The sequence below is a fragment of the Poecilia formosa genome, unplaced genomic scaffold, assembly GCF_000485575.1.
Source record: "Poecilia formosa unplaced genomic scaffold, Poecilia_formosa-5.1.2 Scaffold0, whole genome shotgun sequence".
In the NCBI taxonomy this organism is placed as follows: Eukaryota; Metazoa; Chordata; class Actinopteri; order Cyprinodontiformes; family Poeciliidae; genus Poecilia; species Poecilia formosa.
The window spans coordinates 2,162,876-2,190,756 of NW_006799939.1; the positions used below are offsets into that span (position 1 = coordinate 2,162,876).

A 27,881-nucleotide genomic window follows, 5' to 3' on the forward strand; every position below is an offset into this window, starting at 1 on the left:
TAATAATCATAATCATAAAAACAGCAGCTTTTACTAAATATTCAGTCTACAATTGGGAAAATATATAACATTTCCCCTAATGATATAAAGAGTGGAGCAGCATAAATACCACATAATAGTCATTTTGCCTCTATGTCATGCAAACACAGTGTACTTAATTTGAAACACATATCAGCTTTATAGTGAATTATATTCATAAAAATGCCTAACACTTTTTTCCCCCCACATAATATTATTTTATGAACACTTTATACTACAACCTTTATCCATTGATGTTTGTCTTTTTGTGGAATTTCTATATACATAAGATATGAATGACTCTTGATCAAACCAGAAAGTACCTGAGTGATCTCCTTTCTATCAGAGTGACAAAATTAGATTACATAAAATTACTTTAAATTATCAGTGGTCAAAGTGGGTAGAAAATAACCAGTCAAAATAAAAGGTGTTGAGGCATTTTGAACAAAACGGCAAAAAGAAATTAAATGACCTGCAACCCCACTAATTTGCTTGGACTTTTTTTCAAAATTACATTTTCTTATGTAACTGCTCAAAACCTTTAGCTGACAAAGAATAACAGAAGCCCCATTCAACTCCACCATAAACTCATTAGCTCAATTAGCTCATTTTGGAAAATATGTAGAATCTACTTTGTGTTTTTTTTTTTTTTTTTTTTTTGAGGCATCTTGTATCTCAATGCAGAAATGTGTCTAAACAAATTTCTTTCTTTCTAAAGCAAAGCAAAATCTGCTTCCAGGAATCCTTCAAAAACTGAATAGTTGTGTTTTTCAGTTCACACACAACACCTTAATAATTTGAAGCAACATTCCTCAACCTAACCAAAACGAATCCCCAAAATAAAGTTATAGCAACCGGTTTGTCTCTATTAGGCAATGATTTTTAGTCACAACTTTTACAGAACATATATGTATGCAAATAGGCTTATCAATCATATAAATGTACACAAAGTTTCCATCCCCATCATAATGTAACAAAGAAAACGCACACATACACGTAAACATATATTGCAGCGGTCTTCAGGCAAATTCTATCACTGTTTACCTGAAAGTTACTAACCTCTTACACCCTCAGGGGGTATAAATAAATTTTAATCTTAACATTTTGGGCAAAACCTTTATGCGGAATAGTTTCTGAAAGATTAAAGCCTCTTTTAGCGGATAATAAAAAATAAAAAAAAATTTAAAGGCACGTGGAGCCTTTGTTTACAGAGCGAGCCGAGGTCAAGTGGCAGCTGGACCCACCGGTGGGTCCGTCGGGTTCTAGGGGCTAAAGTAGCAAAATCTCTTCTCAAGTTCTTTTTGAGTAACTGAATTTATTAGCAGATTCATTATAAATGCTGCGACTTTGCAAGTAATCACAGCTTTACAGTGAAAAGCCTCAGCTCCAGACGAGTTCAGGCGAGCCGGTGGACTGGAGGAATTATTTGACTGACACAAACACTGATTTCAGCAATAATCATAGTTTTGCCTGGACAGCAATCCCATCGAAGCATTAAACCTCAGCCCGCGCTGCATCAGGAAACCTGGCCAACATGTTCCAGATGACTGCAACGGAAACACATCTCGCAGCGCGGATATTTATGAGAGGCCGATAAGCCGCTGCAGTTTATAAAATGTCACTTTTGGCTGTGCTGCAAAACACAAGCCCAGAGTGTGTGACTGATCTTACCTTTGACTGCATGGCAAATAGACTCATGCCAAAGGAAACAAGAGCCGTCGCGCCCACAGCCCACATAACTGCCTCGGCTTCGAAGTACCTGCAGACAGAAATATCAAAACAGACGCTGCATGTTGGAAATGCATCTTGAAAGTAACCAGTTGTCGGTAAGTGGTTGGCATTTTGCAGACTCCTATATATATATATATATATATATATATATGTATGTATTTATTTATTTATTTATTTATTTATTTTTATCTGGGATTTCTGTGCAAGACTGATAAAGACTAGTATGTAATTGCAAAAATGATTTATTGATATAATTATTTTTTTGCTACTAAATCAGATCTGGAAATTGAGTCAGAAATTTGGATCCGGCCTCTGGACTCAATGCTTTGTAGAGCCTCTTATCGCAGCAATTACAGCTGAACATCTGTTATGTTACGTATCTCCTGGTTTTAAGAAGTATAGACTAATTTCTTTTTGGGCCATTCCTCTTGGCAAAAAAGCTCAAGAAGATGGAGACGGTTTGTCAACAGGAAGTTATGCAATAAAAGAAGATGAACAGTATTAGTGTTTTGCCACAGCTACCGTTTTGCATTAAAACTAAAAGATTTAATGAGTGCCTTCTTAGTTAAGGTTCCTGGAAATAGCCTTGATAGATTTGCAGTTGGATTTCCATTGTGGAATGGTAGATTGAAGAGTGACCTGAGGGTTGTTGTTTTAAAACCTAACCTCACTTTAAACTCTACAACTTTTCTCTCTGACCTGTCTGCTACGTTCCTGGATCTGTTGTTGTTTTTTTAATGCAAACCTCTGATGCCTTTAAACAACACCTGCATTTACACTAAGATTCAATTACTCACAATAATTCAATATGTGGATTTTTTTTTTAATTGAAGATATCAAACTAAAGGGGTCTGAATTCAAATGCATGCCACACTTTTCAGAATGTTTAAATCATGCATTATTTTCACTCCACAGTTATGTGATGCTTTGTGCTGGTCTACAACTTAAAGTGCCAATAAAACGCATTAAAGTTTGTGGCTACAATGTGACAAAATGTGGAAAGGTGTGTGCGTGCATGTGTGTGTGTATATATATATATATCTTTTCTTTTTTTTGCAAGGCACTATATCTAAAATTTGAGCAAAATTCTATAAATATGATAATTTCCCACGGTTAGAGATAGTCACTCCTGGGCTGATATGTCTAACAGATTGACTTGTAGGTAAAGAAGAGATACCAGACTGACAGAACAAAATAAATAAATAAATAAATAAAAGGTAAATACACAGATTCTTCTGGTGCAGAGAAATTGGTTTGAGTCCGTCATGCCTCTGGTTTATCCCCAGCCAAAAGCCCAGAAAATGTGATCCCGTGTCCTTCGTTTTTTGGATGGCCACCAAAAATGATATCTAGTTAGATGCCTTCAAGCTTGGCATCGAGCACGTCGCCAGATTTGGATCAAATCGGATTATTATTGTGCAAATGAGTTGGTATCAGGTGTAGGTTATCCTCTGAAACAAACACTCACGCTGCCACAGATCCAAGCATCAGGCCCTCTGCGACAGTCTGAGGGAGAAAAAGAAGAGACAAACAGACAGAAAAAAAAAACATTAAACAGAGCAAGGATGGTGGTGTTTTAATTTGCTGCCTGGATGGTGTTGCTTCTACTCACAAACAAGCCCAGAGCTATAAAATTGAGGGGCACTTGGCGACGGATGTTACCGCAGCAGGACAAAGCCAGAATAAGGACCAGCACCCCTGACCTATTAAACGGTGAGCATAGCGTGCATCATAAATATCAAATAAGCAGCCTATAAAAAGACAAATGCAGTGAAACTACCGCTGTGTAGCTGGTGGTTCTTTGGGTTGCTACGTGGAAGGTTTTAATGAACCAAAAATGGCATGGATCAAGGATCAAGACGGTTACGACTGAGTGTTTCGGCTTACATCATGGTGTAGGAGAACCAGTAGTTCTCACGAACCCAAGTCTTCAGTGTGTCCCTGTTATTTGATAAGAAAAAAAGAGCACTGTTTAATAGAGGCATGATTTATTTAATAGAAGCAGAGGAATGAATGCCTGCTGCAAGCGTAACACATGACAGAGCATTTCACATGCAGGGGATGAACATCATGTCAGAAAATGCTGTTGCAGCCTTTCGCTGCGAAACACACATGCTTCGATCTAATGCAAACTAATACATAATCTCTAAAGTACCATTAGGTGCCTCTGTAAGAGACAAGCTATGATGTTGCTCATATATCTGTGGTGTTGCTCATATATCCGTGGTGGCAACTCCACTTTAGTTACTTTTGCGTGAGGCGTGCTTTCACACGCGGCGGCTATTTTTATGGAGGGACTTCTGACACGGATTCAAAGAACTCCTTAGAGAGTTTGTGTCTCACCAGTAAAGAAAGGCGCAGATGATCCCAACAGTAGGCAGCAGCTGAATCATCAAGGTCAGGTAGACTTTCCGTATAAAACCTGTTAAACGGAAGAAGAGAAAATGGAAAGCAAAGCAAAGCAGAGAGAAATGAAAAAGACACAACAACATGGAGAGTTTGTCAAAGGAATACAGGCTGGAGGACGATGTTGTTTATGCTGTGCACTATTAAAAATGAAATTTCTTTTCAGTGACTGCATCGAATCCTAAAGAAGAACAAAAACACTAACGATGGAGTAAGCATATTTTATCCAGTTTTACCCTCGATCATGAGTAAAACATTCACCCCTCTGACCTTCTCTTTCTTTAGCTCTCACCTCGCCGTATCGCGGCGACACTGAAACCATTCTCCTCTGATTCGCTGCTGTATGGAGGCGGAGCCTCTATATGCATTTGGTCACCTCCAAATGCAGGTGGGTCGTCCGGATGGATCGTGTTGTTGTAGGACTCAGGAGGAGAGATGACTGCAATGTTCCCCTTGCCAAACTACAACATCGGTCAGAAGTTTACAGAAATTCATCATCAGCATGTAGTAGGTCCAAAGTTTATGCACTGACATTATATTGCAGAAATATGAGATTAGTAAATAATTTTTAAATCCTTAGACTTATGCCTTGTTGAAGTATCTTTTGATTTGGTTTCTGCATTCAGTGTAGTTGATTTGATACCTGATATCAACCTGATGAGTCTTCATTCTCAGGTTAAAAGTACTTTTTGAAAACACCAACTCCTTAAGCAGCTATTAAACATTCTTCTTAATAAGCCCAAAATTCTGTTTTTAACATATTTTTAAATTGGTCTAATGTCACATCTTGATTTTAAATGTCATGTTTTCATTAGCTGTTAAAAGAAAACCATCTTGATTAAGAAATATATAAGTTAAAGCATCAGTCTTTGTTTATTTAATCTTTATTTAATCAAAAAATATTCATATTTATTGAACGGGTCTGTATAATCAATTATAGGGAGCCTGATTATCAGTAAATAAAGCTATCTAACATAAAAATTGGCATCCTTCAACTAAAGCCATAATTAGCAAAAAGATTCCAGACCTAATTTAATCAAAACTGAAGGAAAACAAGACTGCAACTGGACAGGGAGGCTTTCCACGCCAAGTTTATTTATAAAAGACATTTCAGCAACAGCAACACTGACCCCTGAGGTCAGCATAAAGACTTTACAACTGGGATAAAGTGTTCCTTTATGTTTTATGATATCACGATGACGATGTGTTTTCCTGAGATTAGTTATGTCATTAACCTTTAATTAAAATACAGTTTACAGCGTACATTACAAGACTACCTCTAGTACTCAGATGTCACTAACCTGGTATGCCGTTCCTGTGTAGAAGTTTTGTTCATAGTTCGAAGGGCTGTAGGGAGGAGGGCGAAGTTCGTGTCCTTCATTGGTGCTGCTATTTGTCTGCTCCATTTCACTAATTTCAATAACTCGACTTAGTTCATCAACAAAACTGACGAGAGACAGAAGACACGACACACGTGAAGGTAAGTTAGGGTGATAGCTCAGGTCCAGAGTCATCCTGTTAGACAGTATCTGGGGTTTCATCAGTGATGCTAAACTGGCAAATGGGGCGCTGTCAGCGGGGAACAAATAAATGGGTAATTACAAAATGATGCATAGCACAAACACACAGTGAGCCATGACTAACATCCATAATTACGGCCCTAACCCCCCCCCCAACTTAATAGAGCTGTATGTATTTTTAATGGTCAGAGAAAACGTGGTTAATTGATCTCAGAGGAAATCCAGCTGTCGTCATGAAAGACAAGGCACACAGAACAGGACGAATAATAATAATAATAATAATAATAATAATAATAATAATAATAATAATAATATTAATAAAAATATTGAGGATTCGGTTTTATAAGTAGCAAGGAAATAAAAGACGTTTCCCATTTAAGTTGGTATTTCTGAGCAAGTCATAATTAGCCCAACAATGATCAGTGCCATGCAATATAAAGTGGTGGTAAAGCAATGAGGAGGAGCAGTAAAAGAGCACACTGAATAGCTTCAAACAGTAGCACTTTAAAATAAACCCACCAGTGATACAATAACATTCATTCTCTGGGTTTTTTGGGGGTTGAGGGGGGGGGGTTGTAAATTAATTCATCTTTTGCTCTGATAAGGAATCATCTAAGAGATAAAAATCCTCTTCTGTTCTCTCTGTAAGATTGGTCAGGCAGCCAACACAATGAAGTGAAACTACATGATAATGAAGTGAAACTACATGATAAGACATGAAGTGGACTCGGTTTCTGTTCGTACTCTAAAAGCGCCATTATTTCCAGATTGAGAAAGAAAGCTTTTTTTTTCTTTTTTTTTTAATATTTAAAGAACCCTTTGTGTATTTAAAAAAAAATCTTCTAAGAGCTATTTAATTAATGCTATTTGTTGAAAGAAGCTGATTACAACCGTAGTTCATAATGCATTGCCTTACCTCCGCTGTGAAAGCCAGGAAGCAGTTGTTCCTCTTTAGGGCAAAGTCTACCTGATATCAGCTGGTTCCCACAGAGACAGGACTTTAGCTCCTGAGGGAGAGGATGGGGTGCAACATTAGGCTTAATGGGATATTCCGATGAAGAAAGCCGACACTGAGTCAGAATAAATTAAGCTTTTCTTTTTTTCTGTCTCTCTCTTCCTCACCAACATTGATTTACTATGACCTTTAGAATAATTTCATATGCATTGCTTATGCTTGCTTTAATAAAGGTATGTTTCTGGAGTCAATGTCCTTTCATGAGGACCTGCTTGCTGTTCGAGATAAGTCTGTGGCTTTCCCCGCTTTGTAGAACAAACAGAAAGAAAGAGAGAGGAGAAAAAAAACAACAACAATGGCCGTCTTTGAAATCGTTTGAGTCATCTGGCCTTCATGGTTCACCTTGGTTGCCTATTGATAGTGCTCTGCCTGTGGAAGTCATCCACCAACGAAGAAGCGGATGAGTGATGCATGCCGTCAGGCCGTCCTGTTTTAAAAGATTACAGCTGTCGGGTCTCACCAGGAGAGAAGAATGGCTAAAAGAACGACTTGAAGCCAAAATACATGAAATAATATAGGTCAATACAGTCTTAGTGCTTCTTCACGGAGAACTGCCGCTAAAAGGGTTATACAGAGGAATCCATCCATGAATCAGAGAGCAGCCAAGCGCGAACCTACTTTCTATAAAACTATTACAATTGATTACACACAGTTTGAAAGATATATAGAAACAAATGTTCAAGGAAATTGAACTAAATCCCATTCCAGCAAATCTGCAGCCTGAGCAGCTCGGGTTTTGATTTCACATTAAGAGGTGTGACAGACACGTGGTGATTACACAGAAACCTTTCAACAATTAAACTGACGATTTTCAGAGCATCCAGGTGCCAACACACAAGAGTCGGCGTACGGAGCAAAAACAAGACGATTCCTTCCAGGTAATTTCACCCACACTGCCATGTTTATGTATTTATACATCGAGTGAACACTTGGGGGCACTAGTCTCCTGTGCTTCCTCTGCTAATTGCAGTCATTTGATTGTGGCTCTGGCCCTTCACATGCTGTCACCTCCCCACCCACCCACCCAACAACTCCAAATCCTCCAGAGAGCTCTCTTAAAACCCGGCTGCCTCTTCATCTTATCTGCTGGATCAAATCCTTCATTTCAGTCGCCAACGTTTGATATCCGTGCTCTTTTCAAAGCGTTGCCAAAGTAAAATAAATAAATAAATAAATAAATAACAACAAAAAAAATGCAAGAACAAATCACATCGTTTCCTGTGTTCACAAAGCGATAAATAAATAAATAAGATAAAGCGAGAACAAAATGAAGACGTCATATTTTGAAGGCACAGACAGCGTTTCGCGCCACAAACACAGGCTCTCAGCTCTGTTCGCGGCTGATTGGTGTGTCAGTCAACACAGGCCGGATTTACAATGCCTGCTCAAATCTGATGAGCCCCGCGCCCACCTCTGCATCAGATCCCGGCTGGATTTGAATGGGCGGCACAACAAACACAGTCACATTTGAGCAGGCAGTTGAAATCAAGCCTGTGTTGACATACCAATCAGTGGGAGGCCAAATTTGAAATGGATCAGATTGCCTCGGAGCTGTCCAAACCAGAGGAATGCGGGGCTCATGAAGCATAATGTGTGATGAACAGAGAGATAGGGTCTGTCCAGCCATCCATCAGACTACCTGCCTACATGTAAAGGATAGGAAAGAAGGAAAAAAAAAGAGAGAGAGAGAGAAAAAAGATGGAGAAAGGATGATAGAAATACTGAGGTGTATCTCTAACGTGTGGTGACAGTCCTGTTTTGTCTGCTGTGATGCTCTTTGGGGCTTCTGGGACTGGCAGAGGGGAGTGTTTCGGTGTCAGCGGAGAAGAAGAGATGTAGCCATCAAGAGAGCCTCTCTTTCTGCTTTTGCATGCCGCTGTGAATAACTGCTTCCTGGCCGACCTGCCCACAGAAGGATTTATTTGAAGAATTGAAAGTGTGGTTTGTGTGACCTCAGAGAGCCCTAGCGCCGGTCTGCAGATCTGTGCTACAAGACGCCCCCTTCATTTCTAATTTACTGCCCTTCTGGAGCTGCTAATGTAGAATTTCTCCAGGATGTATTGCTGATGAGAAAGTTCAGCGAAGGCTCATGCTGTACAGTGTGTTGCTGTAAATTACGTGGCATTCTGCGCTAATTTACGCCCGACGTCCTCGGCTCTGGTGTGAGGAAAGGTTTTTTGGTTTTTTTTGTTTAGTTCAAGCAAAAATTAAAATCACTCTCAATGGAAGCCAAATCAGCACAGCACTGGTTTTTAGAAGCAGAGAAGTTACATTATCTTGATTAAGCAAATGAGTACAACACAAAAGACACAGCTGTAGTTTAACAAATGGGCATGATTAAGTGGATAAATGCTTCTTGTAATTTTTTTTAAACTGAATATATTACATTGTGGCAATGATCACTGAACTTAAGAATTTATCCTCATCGGATACAACGTTGACATTAGCTTGGTTTAAAGAGAATATATAATTCTAGACAAACTTCATTTAAACATATTTCACAAAATGCTTATTGGATTATCATTAACTGTGCCATCATATGTAGACAGCATTAGGTGAAAGTTGTTATTTTTCATCCCTCACATCAATTTGTCTTTGAAAATAACTTAAGAAGGAAATCAGAGTTTTTTTACAAAAGTATTCCAACCACATTAAGGAACGACGTGAAAATAGGCAGAGCTTTTGTACGAGCACTCATTTCAGCCACAGGGCAGCTCAGTGGCTTTTCTCAAATGCCATTGTAAAAATCATCAAGCAAATGCACAAATATGTTGATCAGTGTTCCAGCTAATACTAATCAGAGGCAACTCTACGCATGTGGGTTTTAAAAGCCCTGATTTAAAAGAATTTTTTAAAGTTTTGTCCTTTTTCTGCACGTTTGTTCCAGATTTGTGGTGCACAGAAGCTGAATGCTGTCTTTCCATGTTTGGCCAGGCACCCCGAATGGTTGCCACAGGAGATTCAAGGACTTTTCAAACATCCTTTGAAGGATTCAAAGCAACACATCAGTTTTTTTTTTGTGTTTTTTTTTCTTTTCTTTTTGATAAGGGAATAACATCTTATCACGATATAAAGCTCAAAAAAGTCAAATTAAACAGTATCCCAAACAACTCCAATAAACCAACCTGTTCAAAAGAAATGTGGCAAGCCCCTCTTTCTGCTACCCCCAAAATAACTAAAAAGTAAGCAATTATTTCATTTTTTCCAAACAGAAACCAGGCAACCTATTCTCCCAGCACTCAGCAGCAAGCAAGGGAAACGTTCTCCACTGCACATGCATGCAAGTAATAGCAAAATTGTTCAGGGAACAACTAACAGATGAGATACAGTATATTTATTTAATGGTTCTTAAGTGCTCTCCCACACCCCTTTTTAAGGCCGCCCTGGGCAACTGCCCATATAGCTCAGAGCAAAATTCACAACCGAGTCGGGGTGATTTGCAGTGTTAATTATTTTCTGCTATGTTTCTGCATGCATAAAGCCAAAAAGCTACATCTCCATCATCTGGTCAGAGCAATTTCTTTCACATCTTTGATGTATCCGTCATGGCTTGTAACAACATTAAAAGAACTGATGTCTTTCTTTCAACATGGCCTTTCTTTCTGCCCCGATGCTGTTTGTTCAGTAATGTTGTCTAACAAACCTCCAAAGTCTTCAGAGAACAACTGTAATTTACACAGAAGTGGTTTTCTAATTAAGTCAAGTGAAGTTTATTTGCATAACGCAAATTAGTAAATAAGTAAATCATTATTTATTAGGGGACTTCTGTCAGCACCTGTTTCTTCTGTACTGTATTCATGATTGTCAGAGTAAAGGAGGCTGAGTGCAGCCTCACATCGTATCACTGTTATGCTCTACATTGTTAGTCTTTTACCTTAAAACTTGAACAAATATACTTAGAGTTGCTGATGTAATGTGGCAAAATATGAAAAAGTTTATACTTTTGCATGCATTTTGTCAACACTGACATCTGATCAGTTTGAAACCGATAAACTCACAGAAAACACTTTTAAGGAATCTCATTACAGTCTCACCCCTAACAATGTAAATGTAGATAGATTCAAACTGAGAGCGCTTCTGACAACAAACTTTTCTGAATCACGGCAACTTGGCTGACCTTCAACTTCAGTACATGAAAGGAAATACTGGTCCAATACATTTTTGGCACAACCCTTCAGTATTTAAACAGTGAAAAATTAAGGCTGTTATAGATTTGCTCAAGGGGTCTCATGCACTATGTAATCAAAAACTGCCAGAAGGTGGGAAAAAAAAACTTAAATAATGAGGATTATACGAGAAAATGTGTGTGCGAGTCAAAAGCTCAGCGTTTCCACAAACAGAGGGGCTGTCTGCAAGTTACAAATATGAACATATACTGTAAATAACACAGAGTTAATTACAGTGGGACTATAAAAAGAGATGAGAAGAAAAGCTGACGCTGTCCAGGTAAACCAAAATGCTAAAGCAAATACACAACAGACACACAGAAACAGAAGCTGCTGCAAAAGGAAACCGAGAACATTTGACTTAACCTGTTATTTGCTTCATATCTGTTCAATTCTTCCAAACAGCTGGTCCTTGAAAATTTAACTCCCACTCACAGAGTATGCCCATCCATTAAAGTGACAGGATTCAGTGCCGACTTGTGTCGCGATGAAACCGAGGCTCTGTCTGACATATTAAGACTGCTGTCACAAGCTGTAGCAGAAAAAGCATCATGACGCTCATTTAAACATCACATTAATATGTTTCGTTGCCGCCAGAGTGATGGAAGGCACGGACGGGCCTTTATGTTCTAGTGGATGCTGTCAGCTCTAATAATCCACTCTGGGTTTGGACTCGGGCTGCTACAGATTCGAGAAATTGCCATTTCCAGCAGTTAAGTTTCTTGGAAGGTTTAAAGTTTGATCTTGAATATTCTGAGAAGGCAGGAAGAAGTTTTCAGAAAGTTTGAAAAGGGGAGTGGGGGTTTGTTCTCAAAGACGAGCTGACAGAGCTTGGGCGAGACGCTTCTCTTTTCTTATTTCTCTCGTGAATCACATTCAAAACAAGCTCAGGAATGAAAATACTGACCTTGAAAACACTGCAATAAAACATTGTACTGAATTTATCAAGCAAATGGCATTTGATGCCTTCGGATATCTGAGTACACGTGACATGTCAAAAAAGGCAACACTGAAAATGATCGATCCTCTTCTTTCGTGCACCAGATAATACATACGGCAAGCAAAAGAAAAATCCCTCAAAGCTACACAAAACGTCGATACTTATAAACATCAAAACAAACGCAGGAAAAATGAAAGTCTGAAACTGAAACTTAAGCTGTTTGGAGTTAGGCCAACAAGACGGGCAATCCATGTCTCTCTAACGTCGCCATATGCTTTCTGTTCACTCCAATCATAATTATTAATTTAGACCTAAAGATTAACCTGGATTTGTTTGTATTCATATAATCTTGCTGGTTATTACAGCCAGAGTCTCAGGAAGATGTCTTTAGTGTAGGTCGATGGAAACAAGAGGAGCTCCATCCCTGACCGCAGCTGGGACAGGCTGTAGCTGTGATCATGACTGCAGGCTTGGGGTGGGAGGTGGGTGGGGGTGACACAGCTGTCACCGCGACCGTAGCAACGACAGAGCTTTGGCTTGTTATGATTCTGGCTGTGACATTCGTTTTTTAATGGGTGTCGACGACTACACGCAGCAGCTGTGCGAGGTTGTACTGACTGTGTGCGCAGTCGGATCTGTTCCTGAGCTCCACGAATAAAAAGGAGGTACGTCGTCGAGGCCCTGCTGGTTAAACATGGACATCTGGATGTCTCTAGAACACCGAGGAGTAAAGGAAAGCAGCAGCTGAAGTTCAGACACGAGTCGTTATCCGACCGCCGCTTCGCCCATGCCGATAAGCAGCAGCTGGTAAATGAGTAATGAGCAGTGTCACATCACCTTTGCTTAATTTTTCAGCTTTATGCTTCCAGACTGACAGAGTATCACAACCCCATAGGAGAATAATAAAATAAAACTCTGGATGGTATGCAGCACTGAAGTTTAAATAGACTCTGAGTTCAATTTTCTTCCAAATGGTATCCAGGAGATATGTTCTCTATTTTAGCTTTGTCTGTCTTGTCTTTTTTTTTTGTTGTTGTTTGATATACTTCCACTCCTGGTTACAGGTGTGGTGTATGATACAAAGGCAGGCCGGAAAAGAAGGTTACAAACTGACTCGCAGTCTGAAATTTTCAGGACTTCTTAAAAAGTTGTCGTAACTTCACAGTTGACGAGTTGTAAGTATTTGGTACTGAGTGTACCGGGTGTTACTTAAGGTACTAGGAGTTTGGATTAATGACTGTGACAACTGCATTTGCCGACACACAGATGCCTTTGACAGCATGTTAAGCAGTGCTAAGTTTTCAGGAATGGCTCAGCGGATCTCCACAGTGGCCTCTGTTGCTCCAGGAAAAGTACATTTATATTCAGGTCCAGTAACTACGATGTACGAGTTTTTATTCTGATCTCAGTTGAGATTATGATAACCTCTGATGGATTTTGGAAGACACCAGAAGGCTGGGAATGGCGGAGGAGCTGCGTGGCCGACTGCTGTGGGGGCATCTGGCCGAGCTAAAGGGGTTGGGAGTGGGGAGCAGCGGTCCCAGAAGTCCAGCTTGGTTAAGAGTTAACCAGGAATGAATAGATCCAACTCTGCATTTTCTGCTAATGCTCACCCCCTGGATAACTTTCACCGACCAAATAACATAAAAAATAAAAATGTTCTGTTACATCAAGTTTTCCATCTTAAAAGGGGTAAAAACGTCATAACAGTTTCCTTCAAATATTGGGAGGGATGATCTGAATATGCAGGAATAAGGTGAATATATTACGCTAATCTTCTACACCATATGGGCAACATGACTAACACATCTGTGACGGTGTTTCATAAGTACCCTCTCAATTAATTTGAATACAACATGGAGAGTTTGCTTCAAGCTTGAAGAATGGGCCGACAAACTCCCAATAACTTAATACCTCCAATGTCAGAACATCCTCAGTGTGAAAAGCATGAAATATATTTACAAAAAAAAAATGAAATGCAAAAATGGAAACACAAACAAATGAAATGAAGTCATTCAAGCAAAATATGAAATATTTTAAATTCACAGTCTGTAACTAGATGAACTTTCTTCACCGTTCCATTTATTTCCCGATTTGAAATGCCGGGAGAACGCCACCTGCATCAAATTAACCTAACTGATGTTGAGAACTTTCAAACTTCTTGTTTACTCCAGTAAAACATCAACTCCAGCAATGAGAATGCAAATAAATACGACTTTCCTTGTTTCAGTCACTCTGAGTCACCACACAGAAACATCTATGACTGTTGATCAAGGATTTACGACATTACGGACATCTGGTCCCCACTTTATCTGTTGTTTGGCTGGATAATCGAAGATGATAATTAAACTGGAATAACACCAACTGAATTTAAGAACTTTTCCGTTCGTTTCCACAGGCATTATTCAGATTTTTGCTTCCTTGTTGAGACAGTTTGCAATTTGCAACAGCACAGCATCAGCCTGATAATTAAAGTCTATGAACTCCTAATCTGACCATCTGAACCGATTGTGGCTGCTTGCTTTTCCAACCACGTCAGGATGCTGAGCTGCTGAGGGATGTTTGTTCTGACTCAGAGTGGAATGGAGTGTCATGCTACAAAAAGGGTGGAGGGAAAGTTTCTTCAAAGCCATTGCAGAGTCTGACAAGCCGAGAACATGCTGCCAAGTCAAATACAGGCTGGAGCTTTGTGAAATCCCTGCGGGTCGAGCCCAATTGTCATCACGGATAATTCTTCCCCTTACTTATGCTTCATTTTTATGCAGCAGACACACCAAACAATGATCAAATTACTGGTGTTTGTTACCGTGTGAATGGCAGCTAATGATATTAAATCCAACAGTCAATAGCAACATAGAGGACGTAAGAGATGCCGCGCGGACCACCCTTGCGCTGCCAAAACATAACAGACCTGTCAAGGTTTGAAGTGCACCAAGACCTCAGACAGTGTCGGGCACTGTGATGTTCCGAGCACTTCCTTTCAGTACCAGAGATGCAAAGTGGGATCTCCGTGGACTGGACTTGTCTTCCAACACACTCCATCAGACTGAAGTCGAAGGGATTTAGCAACCAAGTTAAAGGCGCTCAGATCCACCCCACACACATAGTTTGAGATTGTGTGACAAGGTGCATCATCCAGCAGAGAGCGATTATAACCTCCGGGGAGGAACTGTAAATGTAGCGCGCGTCAAAACAACATCCTGTGACGGGATCTTTTCTTCCACTGGTGCATCCTACTGACATCGGTTCTCCAGGTACTGGCGAACAAAAAGTGACATTCATATGTTGAAAAAAGGAATATTAATCATCGCGCTGAAGCACTAATGGTCTTGTTCTGACATTTGCATGACCATAGCGGGAAGCTAAAAGGGTCAACATGGGCACACTTAAGGGCTTTCTGGATACGCAGCCCCCACAGCCGTGTTGCACTGCCTTACATTTATTATTATTTGTTTCCTCGGTTTGAGATCAGATTTCTAGTGATTTCTGGAGAGAAATCTTTTTAATAACACAGAACTGAAGAGGCTATATTTATATCTGTTGGTTATTATTTATAAAGGCATGTTCTATGACAAGCTATGTTTCCATTGACCATATAATTGCGCAAATTGTAATTATGAAAATAAATTTGGTTAATGGAAGCATGCCAATTAAAAAACAAAAATGCTTTTTAGATTAAAAAAAACACACTGAGGTAGTTAGTATGTGGTGGTTTTTCAGCTGTATTGAAATTTATGTTTTTCACAAACCTGCAATGGAAACACTTTTTTCGCATCACACAAGTCGTGGGACCAACAATGTAATGATTTTACTACAGGCGGAAAAGGCAAATAAGATGGCAGAAAGTGGTGGGAGGATGATTTTGTGTGAACAAACTCACTCACATTTGATTTTAATTGCATTTCTTATTTAATGGAAAGACTGCAGTTGTGACATTTTGATTTTTAATTTCTACACTAATTCCACAGTGTAGAAATTAAAAAATGGCCACAGAAACAAAAACCATTATTGTCTTTAAATGTCTTAATAACTGTGATTGGATGGTAGTAGTCGTTTTTCACTAATGTGGCAGATGATTAAAAGTGGAAGAGCCAAGGTAATTTAGAACTACTGAAAAGAAAATGAAGCCTCAGTGAGAGGTGGTCAGTAGGTCAAGGACAGATGGACTTCTCATCTGTGAAGAGGCCATGCGGCCATTTGCAGTCCAAAGCTCTTTGTCCATAAAAGGGCAGATAAGATTTGAGTTTGGTTCTTTTCTCTGCCTGCTAGAGTTTCTTCAAACTGTGAAAATGGATTTCCCATAAGTCATAATCACGACAGAATGATAACTGACAACGGCCTTTCTCTGCTCCCACGACTCTGACAGGAAGAAGTGCTGTTGTCGCTATATGGTGGTAAAATGTCAGCATGTCCCCCAAACAGGAAACAGGCGCACAGTTGTGTGGAAACCATTTATACAATTGTTACTGTAAGAAAACTAAGGAAAAAAAAGATTTACCTGTTTATTTCTTTGGTTAGAACCCCAAAAAAGAAAAATACACTTAACAAATGTCAGGGACATCTTGCAAGTTCAGAGTTTGACCATCAAGTTCCTGAAGAACTGCCTTAAACCTTTATAAGATGTGTTAGAAGCTAATGGGTCCTCTGATATTTTGGTCCACATTAACTCTGGAACATCACACTATTGCTGCAAATTTGTCTTCAAATGTTGTTTTATTTCACTTTGATTTCTTAACTGGAAAGCTGCTGAAGTATTTTAAATTATTTTTTATGTTAAAAAAATTGTGCAGCTCTTTGATGTGGGGTCGTATTACGTGAGGAAGTAGCCATCAGGAGGGGATCGCACTGGGCTTATAGAGAAATGGACATGGGCAGGAACAACACTGAGCTAAGATGTGGCATTTAGACGATACTTAGGAGCCCCAAAACGTGACTTCACCCCACAATGACCTGACTTGTTGATGGATTCATGTTTTCACGTTCTTTACTCTAGATTTGTGGTGCTGCCATCTGAATGGCACAGCTGAAATTGAGACTCATCAGAGCAGGCTAGGATTTTCCAATTTGTTCACACAAAGTTGCTGGTGAGTGTCTCAATGCTACACACCAGGTCTGGTAGTTTTACTTGAAATTTCATATTACTTAGCCCCTCAAAATACTTTAAAACCATCCAAAATGTTTAACACAGAAATTGTTCCTAAATCATCTATCATGACACAAGACCAGCACAAAGAAAAAAGGGGGCAAAAAATATCAAATAACCGGATGATTTTACTGAATTCAATTTCCACAGTAATGTTCATGTAAAGCCTCCGATTTCTGAAGCGGTCAACAAGAAGCCAGTTCTCTAAATTAGTAGAATGGCAGGCTCATGATGACACATGGTGAAGTGGTCATTAAAAGCACTTATTTTTAAGCTAAATATCTACAGAAAATTCCATGGTAACCTAGTCAGGAGTTGTCAAGACATCCTGAATAATCTAGTCCTCGAACCGACAGACTAATGGAGAGCAGAACAGATGAAGAGACTTTACAGATCACCAGCTGGCAGCTCTGCAAAGTGTCCAAGTCATTTTGCACCGACTGCTCATTAATTCCATTGGGAAAGGATTCTTTTCGCTTTTTTCTTTTTTGTTTTTCCAAGGCAGTGCATCAAAAAGTTTTTGATGCACCTACGAGCTACCAGAGGAGGCCCCGCACATGTTCGCTTTAAGCAGCCAACTTTTTGAAAATCTGAGCATGGGAAGAGTGGTGGTGTTGGATTAGAGTGCAGTACCCCACCAGGGGATGGAAATAAAATACAATAAAATAAAAGATTATTAAACAAACAGCGGTCAAAGAAAAATACTGGTCTGCAGCAGACCAGAGGAGGAGGAGGAGGAGGACCGGTTCAACTTAAGATCACATTCAACTTCCATCTGCGCCTGCAGTTATGCTTCAGCAGAGGGAATAAACACAGTTCACCTGCACTGCAGAAACCTTCAACCTTTTAGTGAGCTCCAAAGTGATATTGAAACTTAAAGGGAGCAAAATAGAAACAATAAGATTTTAAAACATATTTACTACAAGTAAACTCCTTAAAAAAAAAAGAAAAAAAACATTGTAACTTGTGAAAGTGACCGACATTTGAAATTAAAATACAGATCTCATCTCATTTAAACTTCTGACTTTCTGTTCTGGAGCCGTCTCTGCTGTTACTCTGTGGTGGTGTCATCAAACAAAGATCTAAAGGGCTCATTAAGGCCTCAAGAAGTAAAAGAGTGGAGGACACTGATGAGTTTTGGCACAGGAGAACTCGTGGGATTAAGAAGACATCAGGATTATTTGAAATCATCATTTTCGTGGTTTGTGAAAACACAGACGAGTGGCACAAATTTGAGGTGACAGCTCCTTTTCTGAAAAAAAAACAGCTTCAGGCAAGATAGTGTCTTGCAAAGAATTGAAAACCTTTGAACTTCTTTTATTTTTGACCTTTTATTCATAGTTCTGCCACTGATGTCATTTAACTTTATTAAGATTTCATGTTAGACCAACAGCTAATCTGCATTATTGTGAAGTCATAGAAAACAGTCTTCCATTTTATCTAACTCTGGACTTTGACTGGACTGCTTTAATTGATATAATAATGCTGTGATATAAAACCATGCCATTGTCAGTCAGTCGTTCAGTAAAGATCGTTGTCTTGGTTCAAAGGTGAACGTCATTTTCTGTCTCTGACAGCTTTTCTTCCAGAACTGTTTTATATTTCAGTCCATTCATGTTCTTCATCTGTGCTGAAGAAAACCATCCTCTCAGTCCGTGCTGCTACCACTGTTGTTCTATCAAGGTGATAGTGGGTTCCAGTGTGATGTGGAGTGTTGGTTATTTTCCACACTAAGCATTTTTGCAAGGAGGCCAAAACGATCATCTTTGGTCTCATCTGACAAAAGTGCTTTTCCACACTTTTGTTTCGGACAGCATGTACGACGGACTACACAGAGGACTCCTTTCGACAAAGACTTCAATGAATACCGGATTTATGAAGCGCATATCTTATAGTTGTGCTGTGAACATATTCTCAAACCTGAGAACTTGAAAGTCACAGCTTCTTTGGGTGGTTTTCTCTTTAAAGCACTCCTTGCCCCACCTGTCATCTTAGGCAGATGACTTGCAGTTTGGCAATTTTCAGATGCAGATGGAATATCAACCCATTTTCAATCCAGATATGCCCACTTTGATATTAGGTGCCTGTTCTGCATTCTTAATAGCTTAAACATTAAAAAGTTCAAAATAATAAAGTGCATTGTTGATATCTGAGCGAATGTCAGAAAACAGGCTTGAAAAACACATTCAGTGGGTTTGAGACAAGAACAGCAGAAAAAAAAGAACATTTTGTCATTCACCTCTGTTTTGGCATTTTGCTCTTAAGAGAACATCGTGATCTCACACTTGAAGCAATGCTGAGTGAGACGGTCAAAGAGCTGGATGCTGTTTCATGGCCCAATCCTGCATAAAACTTCTCAACTTTATCTGTGACCGGTCTCTGTGTTCCTCTGACTAATGTTCTCTGGCACACTGCTGGGGCTTTGGCAGAAAAACCAGGTTTATACAGAGTTTAAGTTACACACAGGCAGACTACATTCTTACTAATGACTTCTGTGAAGCATTGCCCCAGATCTTATTTATTGTGTAACAGGGAAAAGGGCACAGAAAATAGGCAGAGCAAAACAACATGTGACGCTCTTGTCAAACAGGTTCATGTAAGAAAAAAAAAAGTAAAAACAGAACCACCTTTTCTTTTGACTTCACAATTATCTTCTATTTTTGTGTGTTGAACATAAAATTCCAATAAAATAAATATATTATAACAAGATACTGAAAGGTCTAAGAGTAATGAATACCTGTGCAAGACCCTGTAATTTGATGTAAATTTTCACTGTAGAAGTTGCCATGACAACTAACAGAAACAGCATAAGCAATTACTATTCTTATAAAAATTTCAAAGTGTTTTGATAAAGTTTTGAACTCATCACCACCTGTTTTTTTATTTTTTATTTTTATTTATGCTACCATAATTTTCCAGTAATATACCGATCTGTTAGCCAACTAAAATGATGCTTTCAAGGCTGGAAAGTTTCAGCACATCTTTAACCCGAGGACAACAGGAGGGTTAAAAGATAAAAAAAATGCATACATTTTAAACTCTGTTCTGCCAATATATTGTTATTTGAAAAGGATTACAAAGTAATATTAGAATATAAAATTATTTGGCCACATTATTCCCCCATCTTATATGGAGTTTTTCCAAAGTAATATAATTCTCAGTCCTTGTGCTTGTAAAAGACTTCTCTGGCTCAATATGTTGTGTCTTTATTTATATAGTAGGAAGAAACATTTTGTCATGCAGCTTCTCTGGTCTAAAGAAAAACAAAAAACAAAAAACAACAAAAAACAGGCATTCAGAAAGTGCTGCAGATTATAGTAGCAGTTTGGATCATCCATCAAATTCTCTGTGAAATCTTAGAAAAAAAATGATTTCCCTAAAAACATTTCTGTGCAATACACTGCATGAACATGTTGAATGAATCAGCTCATATGTGACACAAACAAAAAGCGGCAAGGTTTGTAATTTGGATCATTTGCTTAAAATTCTCTTATTTGCCAAAATGGCCCTGAATCCTAAATGGAGCCAGATTTTTTTTTTTTTTTTCTGCTTTTGACCTTATCTGTGCACCCAGCCAGTCATCCTTGACACCGAAATTGCCCCCTTACCAGCTACTCACACACTGCGCACGTAGCATCCTTCCTCCCACAGAGACGTATTTAGGTTCACGCTTAGTGACCAAAATGTTCCGCCTGAGCTAAAGGAGGAGAAAATAAACCAACATAAAGACAAAAAACAAAACCCAAGCTTAGTCTTTCCACTTAGTTGACACAAATCCCTGCTGCGAAAAGCCAGGAGTTTTCTCACTAGTCTGTTTAACAGACAAGTTAAGCTGTCCTCTCTTAAAAGTCGCCGCAGGCAACAATGTGGCACATTAGTGTCAACAGAGGACCGTGTAATTATTCCACACAGGACAAATGTGTTCAGTCATATGCTTAGATAGCATCATTTGTTGCACACTTTTCCCTGCTCTTCAATTTTATGGTAAAATGAGTTGCAGTGTCTGCAGAGCATGCCTGATAACAGATCCAAAATGTCACTGTCCGATGATTCATGCCGTGCTGCTTTACCGAGAGGTTGTACATTAAGCTCAAACTTTTCATTGACAAGATTAAATGTCACATATTAATTCATGGCTCATAAATGCAGCCCTCCTGTCTCCTCTGTCTGCCAAAATGATGCAATATGAATATTCTGAAAAGTGTTTAGTGTTGTTTTTTTTCCCCCCACAACTATGGAGTATAAAAGACATGCTTCATCTGACGTTCAATGACGTCAAACCAGGATGTTCGTCATCTTTTTTAACGTTAAAAATGTAAAAATAAAACAGAACACAAATTTAAAAAAAAGTTTTGTATTGCATAAGCAAACTTCCCATGAAGAATATTTGAAAAATACAGCATTTATGATCAGTACATGTATTCAGTGGGTTAAAAGATATTTAAAAAATACTTAACAAAATTATTGGTAAAATAGTTTTTGCTATCCTTGATAAAAATGTATAACTGAGTAATTTCTTTAAAGCTGCATTATGTAGCTTTTAGAAGGATCCTGATAATCTGTGAAATAATCAAGCTCCTCTGCCTCCTCCCTGTGGTCCTACTGCCATCTGCAGAAATACAAAACTTGGTCTCAATCAGCCAATCAGAGCCAGGAAGAGTGTTTTAATGCTGTCAATCATGCTTGTGTTAATGTTGCAGCAGTGCTAATGGTGAAAAAAAACAACTTACTGTTACAGTAAACCATTTTTACTATACGGTGTAGATTTAGCAGGGTAAGAGTCATTTCTTTTTGCCGTTGGTTGGATGAGGACACACACTCATCTTACAGCTACACAGTAGTGACCAGGAGAGTAAAGAAGATTAAAAACTCCCTCAAAACTGTAAGAGGATTGCTGCAAAGATTGACATCTTGGGGTCATGACAACAATTCGTTACCTACATGCTCAGCTGGTTGTCGAGGAGCCTTTCCCTGATAGGTTTCTCTGTCCTGCCATCGCAAACACAAACATGGAGTTTTCTAAACATTCAAGGTGAGTCTAACATGAGTAAAAGACAAAGTATGTAAAAAAACACCACCTGCCCACCATCAAAGTATGGTGGAGGATGTATGATGCTGTGCTCCTTGAAAACCTTGCTAACCTGCCTGAATGTTACCAGTAAGGCAAAAATGGGACAAATAGAATATAATAGGATAAAAATACAAAACAAAAGGTTCACCAGTCTCAGAATGAACCTTCGTTCATGGTGTCCATCGTCTCCATCCTTTATTCGCCTGGGAAACATTTTGGGGGAGCTGAAGAGAAACAAGCATAACAAAGAAAAATCCACTAAAAGAGATTGTGAAAATAAGACTCATCAAAGAGAATTATTGTGAAAAGTCTACATATGCGCTGTCCATTTGGCAAATCAGATAACAGCAGGGGTATCAGCCATAATGCCAAATTAAATGTTGGCTTTTTTATTTGGAATATGTCACTGTGAGATTATGCTACAACAACAAAAGATGAATTTTCTTCAAAGCTTTTTTTTTTTCTTTGCCAACAAAGCTTTCTGTGTATTTAAGTGGTCCAATTAGTCCATCACAAGCTCAGGCTCTTTTGTTGTGGATTTCATTTCTGTGAATAATCCTGGGAGGGGAATTCTTGAATATAGGACATATATGTTTCACAGGAATGCTGTTATGGCTAAGCATCAGAAAAGTGCTTTTTTTTTTTGTTTGTTTGTTTTTTTTTGTTTTTAACTGTATGAAATCCTTTGTAAAGGCTTGGATGTTACAGCAGCGTCCATGACCACTTTACAATCACAGGGATTTTATGTTACACCAGTCCAGCGCTGGATCACAGGGACACTTCTGTTTTTTTTGTTTCGTTTTTTGTAAACATTCAAAATAACAAAAATAACCTGCTGTGTGCAGCCACTTGTTTTTCTCCTCATCAGACCGACTCTGCTCCCTTCAGGTGCATGTCACAAGGCATTAGGAGCTAATTAAAAAAATCTCCACAATTAATTGCTGGAAACAAGGGTGGGGGGCTATTAAGCCTGACACCCTGTGAGCAATTAGATCGATGTTGTCATGTGCTGAAAGGAGACTTGGTGTTCACATTGTGAGGGGCCACCGTGCATCAAGGTCACATGGGATTGGTTAAAGGCTTTGTGATCTCCTGTGTGCATCCTATGATGCGCGCTGCCACTAAAGCGTGGATAAAAACGCCCCAGCAGGTGCAATTATAGGTTTTTTTAAGCATACGATGCTTGAGCATATTGTTTGACTTTTAAAACGGGTCGCCGTTTCGTCGCAAGAGTTACTTTTGTCATCATCTAATCGAGGATTTACCGTCATGCGTCAAGTTCTCAGTGACTTGATGATTTTATGCGTTTCAACAATATGGATTTACATTTGATACGGACAGCCGATATGCCTGCGAAGCACTCAGAAACTGGCACAGACAGAATTGAGTACATTTATTGTGATTGTCTCTGCTGTGAATCAGTTGCTTTAAAAGGCACCTTTTAAAATGTCAATCGTGTTCACACTATGCAGGTTGCAACGCGCACCACAGACATCTGTGTCGCACATTTGTTATGGAGCTTAAGGCATTTATGTAAATATTACAAAAATAATGTTTGTATGTCTGCTGCTGAATTTTAAGCCAAAAACACAAAACAGCGTAAAGACATCCAAAGTTTAGATAAACTAGAGAATCTCACACGCTTCAACCAAGACGAATGAACTCAAAAATATGATCTGACATGTAATTGGTGCACAGTGTAATTATTGAGCAAGTGTTGTTTTGCTCAAATTTATCCACATTTATTCTAGTGCGAGACAATAGCCAACTTTCAGATTACATAAATTGTATTGGGTTTAGATTTTAAATGTCTCTCAAATTATAATAATTACAAAGAAAAACAAGAAACTCAGAGAATTTCATCGTTGGAGATGGGGTGTTTCCTGTTGCGGAGGTGAAGGTCGCGTGTTCTCAGAGAAGCTTCCTAGAGGGATCTCGAATAAATAATTCACTTTTCTTTTCCCTTCTTAGTGTACCTTGCAGAGCATGACTGTTCAGTTCATAGAAGATTGAAAGTACACTTATAAAAAACAACAAAAATAACAAAACTGGGCTGTGTGGACATCCAACAGTGACAACCAGAAACAAGTAAGATATCCTCCCATCTCCCTCTGGAGAGGATATGAATATTTCCTCAGCTGTCACACTGCTCTTCATTGCTTTTTCATTTCAGCAAAAATCTCTCCTTTCTGGTTTACGCTTCAAGGTTAAAAACTCCAGCGATACATATTCAACTGAATATTCTAATTATTTCAGCTCAGTGTGTGATGTGCCAGTGATCCAAGGCAGTGAGGAGTTTTACATTATGCATCTTTCTCTTGATTTACGATGAGATGCATGGTTATTAATCATCTTGTAGGTACGTCCGAAAATCCCTCATGTTCAGAAAAACTGACACCAATCTTGTCTCCCATCTCCACCCACCCAAACACACACACGCACACACAAACACGCACACACTCAGTGCCCCTCACTGGTTTAATGATAGCATTCTTCATGCCTTTTGACCTCCGTTTACCGCCCCTCAATTTATTCCGACTTGCTTAGTATACTGCGGGTCATTTCCCAGAGCAATTTAATTGGGGGTTAAAAATTGATTTTCCTTAAACAGTAATGAAAGAATTTACATTATTCATCCACTTTAAGATTAAAATGAGTATATCAAATTCGACACTCTTTTAAACTGCGCTTTAAGAAACATTTACTCCTTTGGTCAAACAAAGCAAAAATCCGTGCAAATTGCTGCAACTTTGTTTTTGTGACATTAAGCTTTTATGCTGCTAAAATATTCCAGAACCGAATCTCTTTGGTTTGATCCTTTAGCCAGAAAGGCCAGTCTAATTTGCAGCGCAAATTAAAACCACTCTCCGTCTCGTTTGAATTCTGAGTGCCTTACCTGCAGTTTGATAGTCATAAGCTGTGACTGATAGTTCCTCGGGGTTTTCTTTTCTCAACAGCTTCCCATTTGATTCATGAACAGTCCACCACCCCGAGGACATCTGGCCACTGAGTGCTGAGCAAAATGGCTCATTAGTGGAAGACGGAAATACACACAGAGAAAGCGGCTAGTTAGTCAACTGACAGTCCAGCACATTAGAAGCAAAAGATCCATGAAAGCAAACACAAGTCATTACGCTTTGACGTGCACATGGGAGGAAAACCAACAACTTGACTAACTCATTCCTCCGACTGTAAACACAAGATGGCACGAGACACAAAATGCCTGACAGAGGAGTTTGTCATCAACACTTAGTCACACCGGGAAGTGTTGATGTTTTCGCTATAAATTAGTATTTAAACTTTTTTTAAAATTATTATTATGTAAAAGGCCAAAAGAAATAAACTGGCAGAATTTGGGCAGGATCATTTCAATGTACATACGTAGTTTCTGTATGAGAGCAAAGAAATCAAAAAAGCATAAAGAAAATCTTTTAAATTAAGCTATAGACCGTTGTTTCACCGTATAGAGCAAGGTTTTAAAATAAAGAAAGTTGTATTTGTTAGTGGTCGTCTTCAAAGTGCCGACCACAGAGGCTCTGCAGACACAGCCTCGGTTGAACAGCGATGGATTTTATTTCGAATTGCAGCCTCCTGTATCGCAACAACCAAATCATGAGGAATGAGAGCAGGATCAATAAAGAAATCCTACAGGACTCAAAAACCTGCATCTTATAAAGACCTCAGGCCACACACACACACACCCACACACACACACACATACATCCTGACTGCTGGGCTCTATTCTTGTACCATCTTCCTTCAGCCCTGGTGTCTCGACCTTTGTCCCTGCCTGTGTCTCTGGAGTCCATACATCAGTCACTCCCATATGAAAGACCCAAGCGGCTCTGGTATTCTCAGACATTACATGTTTTCCTTTTCCACTGTTGAAAACCCCTTCATAAAAGCTGCCACAAAATGTGACAAAGTGACCAGAGTGTTTTTCTGCTTCTGCTTGTCGAGGGATGGCTACTTCACTTTTCTCCTTAGAAACAAAAATAATAATAATAATGTTTGTAAATATCTACAAAAACACTGACAGGCCATCATCATGCTAATCATTATTCTTATTAAAGAAAAGTTGTTTTAAAATTACAATTCATAACCTAAAAATGGACTGAGTAGTCAACAGCAGGGCTAACAACAATTTTGCATAGTAAGCACCTGAAAACCACTACAAACGTTTTAGCAAGGGTGACACCTATATTTCTGCTGAAGTTTATGTATCGAACAATAATAAATAAATGCTATAGGTAACATTTATGTATTGTTGTTTTATCCAAGCAATAGAAAATATGGTTAAAACTAGTGAACAAGCTTAAACTCTGGGCTTAGCGACTCAGACCTAGAGACACATTAAGACAATTACAAAGTTGGTCTTCCATCCCTTGGATTGAAGGGCTAATGTCCCAGCAAGATCTAGAGAAACTCATCTGTGTGTTTACTTTTAGTTGCATTGATTACTCGAGTCAATCAATCTTGCTGCAGATGATCCAGAACGCTGCTGCTCGGATTCTCAGGGAAATTAGGAAAGTAGAGTTCTAGTTCCATGTAGCTTAGAGAATACACACTAAACAGACATGAAATACTTCTGTTGGCACAAAAGCACATCAGAAACTATTACTTTTATGGTGTAAAGCAACCGCCAACAAATAAACTTGACTTAAAAGACGATTAAAAATTATAATCAATTTTATATTATTTCATAAGTCAATAATAACTGTTTACATTTAAGTAGAAACAATAATTTTTTTTTGTAAATGAGAACAGCAGTCATCGCGCCTTGGGGATCATCTACCGCAGGGGTCCCCAAACTACGGCCCGCGGTAGATGATCATCTACTGAGGGTTCAGGGGGCCGGTTGGTCCAGCCCCCTGAACAATACCAGAGCATTCAGATTTTTTTTTTTCATTTATTGTATTTTCCGGTTTATATGTGGATTTTTCTTCAACCACCAGGGGGCTCTTTAGCAGGAAGTGTGTAAACTGGACGTTTTGTTTTGCATGGCGCACTGCTGCCATCTGTTGGACTTTTAGGGAACTGCTTGACTTATGTTATTTAATCAGTACGGTTGCTAGCGGTAGAGCAGATGAACACACGCGTCTGTTATGAAGCCGCATTCCAGGTTGAATTATGAAGCCGCATTCCAGGTTGAATTCTTCGAAGCAATGCCTGTAAGTAGCAACTTATACTTGTAAACGAGCCTTTATGTTAACATACGAGAAATTAATATATTGTAGTTATATTCCCTCAATGGAATATATACTAGTCAGTCCCAGTGACCGTTTCACTCATGGTTTTTGCCCATGCCCCCCCCCAAAAAAAATTTCCAGCCCCACCAGCGAAGGGAAAAGTTATGTGGCCCTCACAGGAAAAAGTTTGGGGACCACTGATCTACCGGCTCTGGCCATGCAACCATGTAGATCGCTTCGATGGACAGGCCGGTATAATCGACTTACTGCGTCATCCTGCTCAGTCACCAAATCTGAATGAAGCATTTGTAAGGATGACATGGTACAGAAACTGCGGCATGAACCCGTCACCGGGCACCAGAGGAGCCCCTCGGAGGATTCCCCGACACAGAAACCGGAGTGCTAATGAAGCAGAGCGACGTTCGGGGGAACAAACACGGGTCAAGTCCGTGTTGTATTACAATGAGTTGTACACTCACGGTGAGAAAACACCCTGAGCTTTCCGACATCTCCACCTGCCACCAGCTAACCTCGCACCATCATCCCGTTGGCCGAATCTGCTCGGTGAAGCTTCAGAGTCATTTCAATTGGAAATCCTTCTGGCAAATATTAGTAATGCGCACACAAATCCCAGGCTTAGACATTAAAGCATGTGCTTAACCTGAGCCTCAAATCAAACCAG

The 27,881-nt window shown here is 39.2% G+C and overlaps 1 protein-coding gene across 1 annotated transcript in view; it reads right to left on the reverse strand.

The window, feature by feature from the left end:
* The window catches only part of LOC103134836 (protein lifeguard 1), a 28,003-nt gene extending 2,957 nt beyond the window's left edge, over positions 1 to 25,046 (reverse strand). The window contains exons 1-9 of the mRNA XM_007547336.2: positions 24,907 to 25,046; positions 6,592 to 6,682; positions 5,457 to 5,601; positions 4,448 to 4,616; positions 4,093 to 4,171; positions 3,637 to 3,690; positions 3,362 to 3,452; positions 3,218 to 3,255; positions 1,690 to 1,777 (exon numbers count right to left, since the gene is read on the reverse strand). Coding sequence (XP_007547398.1) covers positions 1,690 to 1,777; positions 3,218 to 3,255; positions 3,362 to 3,452; positions 3,637 to 3,690; positions 4,093 to 4,171; positions 4,448 to 4,616; positions 5,457 to 5,561 — 624 coding nt within the window. The 5' untranslated portion in view covers positions 5,562 to 5,601; positions 6,592 to 6,682; positions 24,907 to 25,046. The remainder of the gene's footprint in view (positions 1 to 1,689; positions 1,778 to 3,217; positions 3,256 to 3,361; positions 3,453 to 3,636; positions 3,691 to 4,092; positions 4,172 to 4,447; positions 4,617 to 5,456; positions 5,602 to 6,591; positions 6,683 to 24,906) is intronic.
* Between the last annotated feature and the right edge of the window lie 2,835 nt (positions 25,047 to 27,881).